This window comes from Cupressus sempervirens, chromosome 11 (genome assembly GCF_028749045.1).
Source record: "Cupressus sempervirens isolate cs-2001-9-10 chromosome 11, ASM2874904v1, whole genome shotgun sequence".
Classification (NCBI taxonomy): Eukaryota; Viridiplantae; Streptophyta; class Pinopsida; order Cupressales; family Cupressaceae; genus Cupressus; species Cupressus sempervirens.
The window spans coordinates 121,946,239-121,958,486 of NC_143128.1; the positions used below are offsets into that span (position 1 = coordinate 121,946,239).

A 12,248-nucleotide genomic window follows, 5' to 3' on the forward strand; every position below is an offset into this window, starting at 1 on the left:
TGAATTAAGAATCCATGGTGCCAGTATATGGACTTTGCGTACCTATATAAATGGCGTCGTGTCGATATAGAGTCGGGAGTCATCTTTATATAAATGGCTAAGATGGAATTGATGAAATCTTGTAGTGCCAATACAGGAAGTGAGATCCTCATATAAATGGCTACCGTGCCAGTGCGAGAGATGAGTAACCCTATATAAATGGCTAGATGAGAACGAGATAATGGCTAGAATAAAAGAGAAAATAATATATTTCTACTTTATTAGTATTTAATCTTAACATTTATTTTGCAAGTATAAGTGTCCCAATCTAACCCCAATAGTGGGGACATTACAAGGTAGAGGTGCAAATCCAATATGAAGACAGGCTTAGAGATACAATTTTGTTTCTAGCAGATAGAATAAAATGGCCTATGTTCTATTTGGAGATGTCAAGGTTACTAGATATTTGGAAGAAATTAGAAAATAATGATGCTACCTTGAGAGCAATTTTGAATAAATGGATTAGTAGGGAGGATAATATTATTACTTTATGTTTTACTGTCATTGACAAGATTGATAATCAGATTGAGAGAACGTATGATCAAGCGACCTGCTGGATTTTGATCTAAAGATAGATATATTACATAGAAAATTGAGAACATGTATTTCTAAATATCTCAGTAAAGTATTTTTATCTTTTCACTCTTGTGCTGAAGGGCCTTGGCATTACAGATGATAAAGAGGAATGGAAAAATGAATTGAAAGAAATAACGAGTATAAGGATGAATAATGTTGTTAATAAGGACAATTATATTTGGTTTGGAAGAACTGCTGAGGAAGTGATTAATGTCCAAATATTATTTGATTCTTTCCAATAAGATTTTGAAGAAATGAAGAAGTTGGGAAAAGATATATTATAGAGAAAACAGGAAATTCTCAATTTCAATTGGCCAAATGACACTGTTTTCAACAAGTGGATAGTAGAATATTCTTCAGCCTCAAAACTCTTACAAGTGACATCTGAGAGTAAATTGATGGATAAATCCACAGCTACTGAGTAGAGAGAAATGTCTAACAAGGCTATCCAGGTAACAATGGCAGAACTAGATGAGATGAGCCCTCAACCATCACAAGAAGTTCAAGACAAGATATCAAAGGTGGTTGAAGAAAAAGAAAGTTAGTTATTGCAGACACTACAGAATCAAATCCGAGCAGAGTACAAGAAGAAAAGGTGGCCCCACAATCTGAAGAAGAGCAGAAAGATGAAGACTAATCATCAAATGTTGTGGAGCAACAAAACATAGACAAAACAAAACAGGCCCCACCACAAAGTAGTTAGAAGAAAACTACTTTGTTATCAAGCAAAGTGCCACGAGTGTTTTCAATTTCCTCGTGCAATGAAGAAAGTGACATTTTTGTCTTGTATGTAAATCTTTTGTTTTGCTTTAAGGATAGGGTTCCTTTTCCCTCTAGGCCTGAAGCTTGTTGCAACTCATGCTATATAAATGAGTTCCCAAGGCTAGAGAAAAGGTCCAAGTTTCATTTTGCTGAACTAAGTCTTGTTCGTTCTTGAGTCGGTCCAAATATACTGTATATGCCCTTCTCCAAAGATAGAATGAAAAAAGAAAGTTGACAGTTGCTGATCTATTTGAGTTGTCTCCTAATTGGAAGTGTTATCTTATCTTATCTATCTTATCTTATCTTATCTAATTGTATATTTTCAAAGAAATTAATACAAAGACGTAGATAGTTAGCTGTTCATTTTTAGATCTTGTCTCTTCCTTTCTTACGATTTAATTCTCTAAGGTTTAATAGCAAAGTTTATTAAATTTCAGTTGTAATTCGTTTTGAATTATATTTCAGTTTACTTTTGCTAATAATCTAATGGGTTATGTAAATGCTTAATGTAAATTGGAAGAATTCTTTGGTTGTCATTGAAGATTTTGATAAGAATGAGATCTGGAAATGAATATCGATATTCTTACCACAAAGTGTTAAGATATATCTAATAAATAGATGTCAAATTCCTATGAAGTTAATAGCCCAATGGATAAGACACTGCCCATCCATCGAAGTTGATCTAGTTTGGAATGTCTCTACAACATAAATCATTTATAAATCAAACCTTTTATGTTTTACTCTTGTAGATCTAAAAAGTAAGCCTGTACGTGATTCATGGAATTCTAGTGTTTGATAAAATAGTCATTTATCATCTCTTTTGCAATCCTAGAATTAGAAGAATTAAGGCAATTATCTGTTATTTTGGAATTCATGTTGAGATTGTAAGTTTTAATAGGAAAAAAGTTAATTCCTAGGTATACCCGCCTGAATTTTGCAGAGTTCAAAGTGGAGAAGACATCAGCGTCTTGTCAGTTGGTCCTCTTATCGTGTTCCTCAAAATACCCATTATGGTTTCTAGCTAACTCCTAGGTTTTTTGATCATTCAAGAGGTTGTTAAAATTCTATCAAATCAGTAGCCAACAACCTTCTTTGTTCATGTGTGTTTGGTTCATTTAGTTGCTTTATTGATTTTATTTATCAAGGTCTTATATTCAAATGTACCAAAATGAATATAGCTAAATTGTTCAGCTGATAAAGCACGGTTCATGTTTACAATAGAAAGTAGAAGTAAATTTCATTCATACAGAACTAAGTTACCAATGTTGGTTCTAGTTCTAATGCTGGTGTGGGGTTCTTATGCACAGATGCGCGAATTTAATTTTTTTTGGATTTTGGATGTATATATATATATATATATATATATATATATATAATATATAAATATATAAATTTATATAATATATATACTATAATTTATATATGCAAAGGAAATGCAATAAATATACACCCCAACTGCCGAAGCTGGAATCCAAGTGCGACTGCTTAATAGAAAGAAATGAGGAGAAAGCTTTAGATGACTATGCGTGAAGGTTGAACCGTTTGAGCACAATGGAGGGAAGTCCAAAATTTCCTACCCGAACAGCTAAACAAAGAAAACAAATACCAAGCCTCCCCATATGCTCAGCAGTGGACGCACTTTCAATGTCAAACTCTTTAATACCATGTTTGTCTTGCACTAGAAAGATATAATTCAATATTTAGAAGCGTGTTATAAATACTGCATACTACAATCATCGTGCACGAGATTTAATGTGTGAATACTGCATTTCTCTGTCTATGAAAACTATGGCACAGCTGTTCTTTTCAATTTCCTGACCAGAAACTTAAGCCCAATTTTCAGCGGCTGAGAGTGTATATATAACTTATGAACTTTTATATGATCGAAGACTTACCAGATGTCAACTAAGCGGGATAGAGGTGCACGATTCAGTTCTGCGCATGGAAGAGGATCAAGCTTGCTATGCCAAAGAAAAGAAGAAATGAGTGAAAGTAACACTGGAGAACCAGTCACATTTGGATTCCGAGGGAGCACCCGTGAAGAACCCAAGGGCATCCATGCATCCATGCGCACCAGGACCAGCATCAACATCCGGGGAAAACTGACCCAACCGGTGTCTTAGATATAGAATAAAAAGAATCAGCACACTTCTTCATGCTGATACAATCGAAAAAACTAGCATGCTTCTTTACTAGACAATTGTCTTTGAACTTTGTCAATTGGAAAGTTCACATGTTAGTAGTAACATCAATGGGATGTAAAGTCTAATGTGCAGGTATTGCAGATACATATATGGGCATGTACACAACTGCATAAGGGATATGGAATGTAGATGGCACCATATTTGTAGCAGCTCCAGTTCACACACTTATGTATGTTGATTTGGAACAGCACATAAGTGAAAATAAATCCATACAGTTGAATCATTCAAGGGAATATCCAGGTCTATTACACATCAGAAAGGGCATTATGTTAGCTATGAACACCAGAAGTTAATTGAATATATATCAACCTTATGGAGACTGTTCTACAATACAAAAACATGCATTACAGTCAATGGGTATAAGAACAATGAATTAGGCCTCTCCAGGCCAATTCCTTAAGAGATCCACTAGCTTCATCGCTCAATATTATAACAGTTGATGCTCCAGATTTCAGATAGCCTATTGATGAAAGAAGAACTTCCCAAGGTAAAGTCCTCAGGTTTCCTATGATTTGTGGCATTAAAAAACAACTTATTGTTGGGGATTTTGCTACTCTTAAATTTTCTTGCCTTGGGTGATAAGAACCTATGGAAGAGGCAGTGAACAGCATAGAAACCTTCATCAAACACTCTAGTTTGCACGTTTTAGCGGTAAGTGTTAGATCTCTCAATAGAACATAGAACCGATGTTGAATTGCCTGGCATGCACTCAACCAGGCCTAAATTTTAGTCTTTGGGGATGTTATTTGGCTTTTGCTCTTTGTAAAAGATATTTGATAATATGTAATAAAAAGATGTTGACAAGATCTCATCTTGAATCACCAAGATATATTAAGCTTCAAATTTGCCAATTTGCAAATACATTGGCAGCTATAGGATAGTATTTATCATGTTGCTTGCAGTAGTATGACCTACACATATTTAATTTACTTATCTACTTAGATTGCCAATGCAATGTCAACTAAGAGTACAAAGAGATTCTCTAAATTTAGAAGGGAAAAAAATTTCTAAAACCGCATTAAGTGTTGATGATGCAGAAAGCAAGGCCTAGCATGGTACAAAATGGATTTTCTGGAATTTCTAAAACCACATTAAGTGTTGATGATGCAGAAAGTGAGGCCTAGCATGGTACAAAATGGATTTTCTGGAATTTCTAAAACCACATTAAGTATTGATGATGCAGAAAGCAAGGCCTAGCACGGTACAAAATGGATTTTCTGGCATTCAACAACAAAGAGACATGGAAAGTGCTTATTATGCACAATATATTAAAGCAGTTACTAATAAGAACATAAATTGGATACCATTCACTCACATGATTCACAAACTACTATTACACCAATGGACGTTTAAAGAAGCCTTTGTTTTTCAGTGACGGTTTAACTATAAAACCATTTAATTTCAAAAGTAATCCATTTGTATTTTCCAACTAGTTTAAAGTGAAATTTTCTTGAAATCACTTATTTTATGGAAGAGTCCATATGAAATTTTGTGCTAAACTCAATCCAAACAAATTATATCACAGAAGATTGCATTAGCAATTTCAGCAAAATTTAAGTCAGTTCAAATTTTATAGAAGATACTATTAGATGATTATGTTCAATTAAATCAAATAATTTATATAAAAATGATTGTACTTAAACTGAATCTTTTATTTAGAAGAAAATCAATTAATTAAGTCATATTGCTTACTTTGCAACTTTGCAGTGATTCCATAGTAACACCTGCCAAAGATAATTATAGCAACTCTAATCACAATTCATCAACACATCTATTTACTATTTCTGGATAAATTTTCACCAAGTCACTTTCTTACAGAATATTTCACATTTAAAGCTAATAGATTTTAGCATGCGAACCTATTTCTTGATAATTCTCATTAGCAGTTTAAGTCAACTTAATAATTTAGCATAAATTTCATGAATAGTTTCTGGCAGATTTAATCAAGAATCATTTAGCAGAAGATCCAATAAAATCAATTATATGTCCAAACACTGTAAACTAAAATAAAAATCGGTGGATCTTTAGCACACAGATGTAAACGTAATCTACAAAAGTCCTTTTATTAAACACTTCACTTTCATTACTCCAATCTATGCTGCAGCGTCTGTCTAATTAAAGCCTAATTTTCTTGTACTCCTTTGACATTTTAAACTCTGAGGGAAGAATAGGTACCAGCTATCATGGACTTTTACTTTACTTTCCTTTCCTAAAAGCTTATATCTACCACGTTCATTTTTTATCCTTGGGCGATTCATGGGCTCTGAGCCACCTGCGGCTCAAAGCTGGGCCCTTTACCGGAATATGCCTAGTATCTACCAGTACGCCTAGCTCAGTGGACCTATCAAATTCTACCTAATACAGTAACCTTTATCCTTGCATAGACCAAAACAACTTCAAAGATAATATATACGAGTGCTAACGAAAATACATTTGGATCATACAGCAGATGAAGCACAAGTACACTTGAAGAGGCATTAAGCAACAGAGACATAAATTTTTGTAGATCTACAAATAACAAAGATTTGGAAGATTATTGTTTTCAATACAGAGCATAAACTAATCCAATTAAGAAAAACTGAAAGTACATACTTCTGGGACGATAATTTGCTGTGTCTCAACACTCTCCATGTTCAACAATCTATTGCCGGTGCTTTCAGTAGCCATGCCACCTGAGCTGGCCATAAATTGTGGACGCTCAACGGGAGCCATGGCTGATAAAAATAATGAAAAGGAGTCATTTAACCTTGAAGTTTGAGAGGGTATGCTAAGATTTGATAAATATCTCAGTCTCGCAATCTTCTGAGATCCCAATAGCAGAGAGATTCAACAAAATAAAAACAACCATCCCCACACAAGTCAAATCAAAATGATAGATATTGATACTTCAAGCTATTTTATATATACATTCACACAAATAATTTTTATAACTTGTCTTATACCCAAACGATACCGAATACGTAAATGATGGAAAAAAATAATACTTACTACGACAGAGAAAACAAAAGAATTGTAAATAAAATAGCCAGGGAAGTTAAAAATACTTACAAATTTTATGAGGATAAAAATTCAAGTATGAAAATGCTACACTAATCTCAAACCACCTCGACACCGTCTTGTCTTCGGACGATGAAACCCTAGCTAGAAAGCGTTATCACACCTCTGTGAACATAAAATGTTTAATCCTAAAAGAGATTCCAAAAGCGAAACAAACAATAGAAAACTTAAATAAAGCCTATCAACGAAAAAAGGATAAACAGAAGTTCTCCTGTAACGATCCAAATGATCAATAACGGCGGAGCAGCCAATTGTAAATTCGAAGGGACCAAAAAAAAGGTTGAAATTACAAAATTATTTCTGGTCGGTCGTCTTATTTTGCGGACGTGTATTTAACAAAACAATTCGGCATTCTTTAAGCAAAGAAATCATGTAATATACAACATAAATGATTCGGCCTGCTTTTCAGCAAAGACGTTTTAATAAATCAAAAAGAATATCACGCCGAAAAATCCTCAACACGAAATTTCTGGTTCAGGAATAAATATCACAAACAACTTCCAAGCTGCGTGTAATTTCAAAGGCAAATTTAGAGAAGGATTTATTTACTGAACAGACTGAAAACGATTTGTCTCAACCAGCTCTGATTGACATAAGATCAACGGATCTGTTTGATGTGGATCTACATCTATAAATAAGCAAAGTCGTGTTCTACATTTCAAAAATCCACAGGGCTGGAATTTAGCTGATAGGAAAGCTGCGTTCACAACAAAAAAGAAAAATATACTGCAATCAAGATTACTCCTGCCTCATGAAGTTGGAACTGAATTCGATCTTTGATGAAACAGTTTTAACTGCTAAATTAACAGCACAATTCGACCAAAAAAGAAATCCGAACGACGCAAAAATAAAATCCCTGCGCCATGGAGTCGGGACTGAATTCGACCTTTGACTCAACAAATCTTGCAGCTAAATTACCAGTACAATTTGAACAAAAGAAATCTGGAAAAACACGGGAATATGAAATAGCCGACCTCGATCGGACACAATTCTGCTATCTAGGCTGTACTTTGTGCGTAGAGATTTTGAATCGTGTTCAAGTTTTTCAGGTGTGTCTCTGCTACAAAATGAGCTTAACGGAAGAACGAGCTTAAATAGAGCCTTTGTTTGTTTTCGCTAGCCAACGGTGGGGCCCGCATATTACATAAAAGCGACAAACGGGAGATATCGAAACCCGCCAAAGTACTGATTTGGTTCAGACTCTGCAGCTAGGTGGGTCCCACGGAGACATACACAAAAGCAACAAATCGAAACCCGCGAAGTCCTGATTTGGTTCCGACTGTGCACCTAGGTGGGTCCCACGGAGACATTCGGCTAACTCAGTCGTTTTCGAATTTGTTCATCTCAATCACTATTCATGCCAGATTACACGGTACTTCACCAAAAATGTCTCTCGCTATTTTTGTAGATTCTGCAGGTTCTTCTTAAATTTGACGGTCAACTCTGTCCCTCTTTCAAATATTATTATTATTATGACACAATTTGAGTGGAACATAATAAAAAAGTTAGTAATGTTGTTTTGTGAGATGGCTGTCCTTTTTTAGAATCACATTCTACAATCCATTATCAATATAATAATAAAAAGGTTGAAAAAAATTATTCTAACAATATTTATTATTTAAAATTATCATTATTTACAATTTAAAATAAAAATATTCTTTTGTTTAACTTTCTTAATTATATCTAGTTGTAAATTTCTACCATGGATCTAAATTGCCTTGTGTCATGCAGTCCGATGAAAAAGCCTCCCCTTCTTCAGTTAACTAAATAATTGGCTGGATAGCCATTCCCGTTTGAATATTGTACTTTAAAATGTAGGCAAATCATTTTAGAATTATTTTTTATTGCAATATTTCTCCGCAAAAATATTTGTTTGACGGAATGACGTACTTATGCACTTTCCTTTTGAATATGTCAATCGTAGAATACTCTTCAAAGGCGAACAAGTCTCCCAGGAGTAAAAGCTCCCACATATCACTTGATTATACAATCATTGTCACTTGATATAGTCTCCATGTGACCACCAGCCTATAAATTAAAATGATCATGTATTGTGGGCGATCTACTAATTGCAGTGTGTGTTGAGTGTACAAAAATGCATTAAATTTATAAATATTGATAGCTGCTAATAAATGGTTGTCGAGACCAAATATAATGTAAACCTAAGTGTGCGAGTTTTCCATTACATACTTAGAGCCCCCGATAGCATATTAGTTATTACTAAAACTAAATATTTTTACATCAGGTAATGAATACTAAAAGTTGTTTCAGCCTTCAAATTCTTTGACTATAAACTAGTTTTAATCATAATTGACTTCAAATCATTACTGCAGGTATGTTTGTCATTTTGAGCAGACAATTCCATTTTTTACAATCTTAGTTGAAGTCTTTTGATTTCCAAATTTCAGAGTATTAGATGAATAGTGTTTGCATGTGTTGAATACATAGCTACTCCCTCTTATAATGTTTTGCAAGTGACCATGACCTATAAAGAGGTTTTCTCAATCCTTGTACCAAACCTTACATAGGTGGAATTTCAATTTTAACCATGCCCAGGACCATGAAATAAAAAATACTCAAACGGTTGTACATTTATCTTGGTTGCGGTTTGATTTTTTATTTACAAAATAACTATTAGAATATTATATTATTATTAGTAAAAACTACTAGCTTAATTGTTTTAAGTGTGATATGTTTCTAAAATTATATTTTACACAATTTTAAGAAAATAGCATTTATGAAACACTTGACTTAATTGATCTCTTGTCATCAAGATTTTGTAGCCATAGTGTTTGCCCTCAACTATTTAGTACTTGTACATACATAAGACAATATTAAAGTAACAGAACAAGTACATAAGACAATATTAAAGTAACAGAGCAAGATAATGATGTCAAAGTTGAAGATAATGGGTAAGTGCACCAAGTTGTGGTGCCAAAAGTGGGGTATAAATGGCCACTTTTTTTCTAAAATTAACAATTTCTGAACTTCGACAAGAATTTGAAGATAGTTATGCCCAAAATTTTAAGATATTACAAAAACAAAAATAATAGTCGTTTGAATCTAGTTTCTAAACTACTAATTTTTTTTCAAAATGGTTTAGTTTTAGGTCCTCAAAAAAGGGGGCCACAAAAGGTGGTACTATTTCTTCAGAAAAAACATAACATAGTGCAAAGTGTGGCCCCCCTAAAATTTTAACTTTAAAAAAAAAAAAAAAATTAATCGCTTTGGTCAAAAGTTACCTAACACCGTGTAGTTTAATCCAGATTTTTCAGGTGATTTTATAATTTGTATTTTTTTAATGAATTTTTTAATTGGACACCTCCCAAAAATGTGAAACATCTATGTGCTCCCCCTAGAAATGATTGAAAACTAATCTAAAATCAAAACTTCTTTTTTTCAAAGCGTGTAGAATGGAGTCTAGTTTCTAAAAAACTAAGTTACTGCGAAATTCAATGAATGAACTAAAATCTACACCCCAATTAATACACGTTGGTTTTTGACAAAAAATGGACATACATTCAAAAGAAATTATAGTTAAAAGGCTTGAAATAGTTCAAATTCGAAATAAATTATATGGTTATATAGCTAACATAAAGATCTACAATGTCATGTAACCCGATTTTATCGATGCTCAACCATGAAGAAACTTGAAGGAGAGCACACAAAAAAAAAATCATTTTTTGAATGTTTGTTGCAAAACATGTCTCAGACCAATTTAGAGACTCCAAACCTTTGGGTTGGATCCCCAAGACAAAACCAATCCTTAGGCTTGATAGAATCCAAATATTTCAATAATGTGCACGCATTATTTAAAGCATTTTTAAATTCAGGCTTACGTAGTATGTATGCTCTATAGTGTGCACACACTTTGTAAGCATGAATTTCAATAAAGAGGGAAGGAGGGAGAGAGAGAGAGAGAGAGAGAGAGAGAGAGAGAGAGAGGGGGGGTATAGAATGAGAGAGAGTAGGAGATGGGAGAGGGTGGGATAGGGAGAGAGAGAGAGAGAGAGAGAGAGAGAGAGAGAGAGAGAGAGAGAGAGGGTATAGAATGAGAGAGAGTAGGAGATGGGAGAGGGTGGGATAGGGAGAGAGAGAGAGAGAGAGAGAGAGAGAGAGAGAGAGAGAGAGAGAGTAGGGGATGAGAGAAGTTGGGATAGGGAGAGAGGGACAGAGAGAGGGACAGAGAGAGAGAGAGAGAGAGAGAGAGAGAAGGGGATGGGAGAGGGAGAGAGTGAGAGTGAGGGAGAGTAGGGGATGGAAGAGGTGTGATAGGGGGGAGAGAGAGAGAGAGAGAGAGAGAGAGAGAGAGAGAGAGAAGGGGATGGGAGAGGGAGAGAGTGAGAGTGAGGGAGAGTAGGGGATGGAAGAGGGTGTGATAGGGGGGAGAGGGAGAGAGTGAGAGTGAGGGAGAGTAGGGGATGGAAGAGGGTGTGATAGGGGAGAGAGAGAGAGAGAGAGAGAGAGAGAGAGAGAGATGTGTGTGAGAAATATATAGTAAAAGAGAGAAATGGGAGAGAGATTTAGCTAGAGAAATATGGAGATGAAGATCAATATAGATATATGAATATATATATATATATAGAGAGAGAGAGAGGGGGGGGGGGGGGGGGGGGGGGGGATGGATTAGGGGATGGGAGAGGGTGGGAGAGAGAGAGAGAGAGGGAGGGAGACATTAGGGGATCAGAAAGAGAGAGATGGGAGAGAGAGAGAGAGAGAGAGAGAGAGAGAGAGAGAGAGAGAGAGGATGGGAGAGAGAAAGAGAGAAGGGATGGGAGAAGGTGGGATAGAGAGTAGGGGATGGAAGAGAGAGAGGGAGAAAGGATGGGAGAGAGAGAGGGGGGATGGGAGAGAGAGAAGGGATGGGAGAGAGAGTAGGGGATAGGAGAGGGTGAGATACGGGAGAGAGAGATAGAGAGAGGGTAGGATAGGGGAGAGAGAGAGAGAGAGAGTAGGGGATGGGAAAGGGTGGGATAGGGAGAGATGGATTTTTCACATAGTGTGTATGCACTATAGTGCATGTGTGCTATAGTGTGTACGCATTATAGTGCATGTGTGCTATAGTGCATATGCACTATATGAAAACACCAAAAAATGTTTATAGCAAAAGTTTGGGTCCCTACTAACCCATATTCTATTTTTTGTCTATTCTTTGTTTTGTTTTTTATTAAGTAAAACAGTTTTTTATAGGGATCCTGAAACCCAAATTTTTTTACAACACATGTGAAATAGAAATATTAAATAAAGTCCAGCTACAATGCATCTGCTTATCAAAAGCCAAACCCAAACGGCAGGCCCGCATCCAGGATACAAAAAACTAGCTACACTAGAAAAAGATGAGACAAAAAGAAAGCACTAACTATTAGTTCTCCCTATCAAGAACTTGTAAGGTCTCTACAGCTTCATTGGTCTTCTGGTTGTCCGCATCCTCCTAGTCCTAGTTTAGAGCATCCACCAGATCCCTAGTTTCTTTCAAATCATCCTCAGCCTGCCCAATGTTAAAGCTGGCCTTCTCCATCTTTTCCTTGCCAAATTCAGCACTCATCAGTGATTCATCCAAACTATTAACATTCTCATTCAGGGTGTTCAATGTAGCAATCACCTAATTAG

General features: G+C 35.4%; 1 protein-coding gene across 2 annotated transcripts in view; it reads right to left on the bottom strand.

Annotated features, from left to right (window-relative positions):
* LOC149528513 (metal transporter Nramp1-like) overlaps window positions 1-7,702 on the bottom strand; it is a 155,899-nt gene extending 148,197 nt beyond the window's left edge. Inside the window, exons 1-3 of one of the 2 annotated variants that reach the window (XM_089808466.1) lie at window positions 7,613-7,702; window positions 6,630-6,743; window positions 6,174-6,295 (exon numbers count right to left, since the gene is read on the bottom strand). In XM_089808466.1, the coding sequence (XP_089664592.1) occupies window positions 6,174-6,293 (120 nt within the window). In that variant the 5' untranslated portion in view covers window positions 6,294-6,295; window positions 6,630-6,743; window positions 7,613-7,702. The remainder of the gene's footprint in view (window positions 1-6,173; window positions 6,296-6,629; window positions 6,744-7,612) is intronic. The other variant, XM_089808465.1, reaches the window with a different exon arrangement.
* Window positions 7,703-12,248: the final 4,546 nt, after the last annotated feature.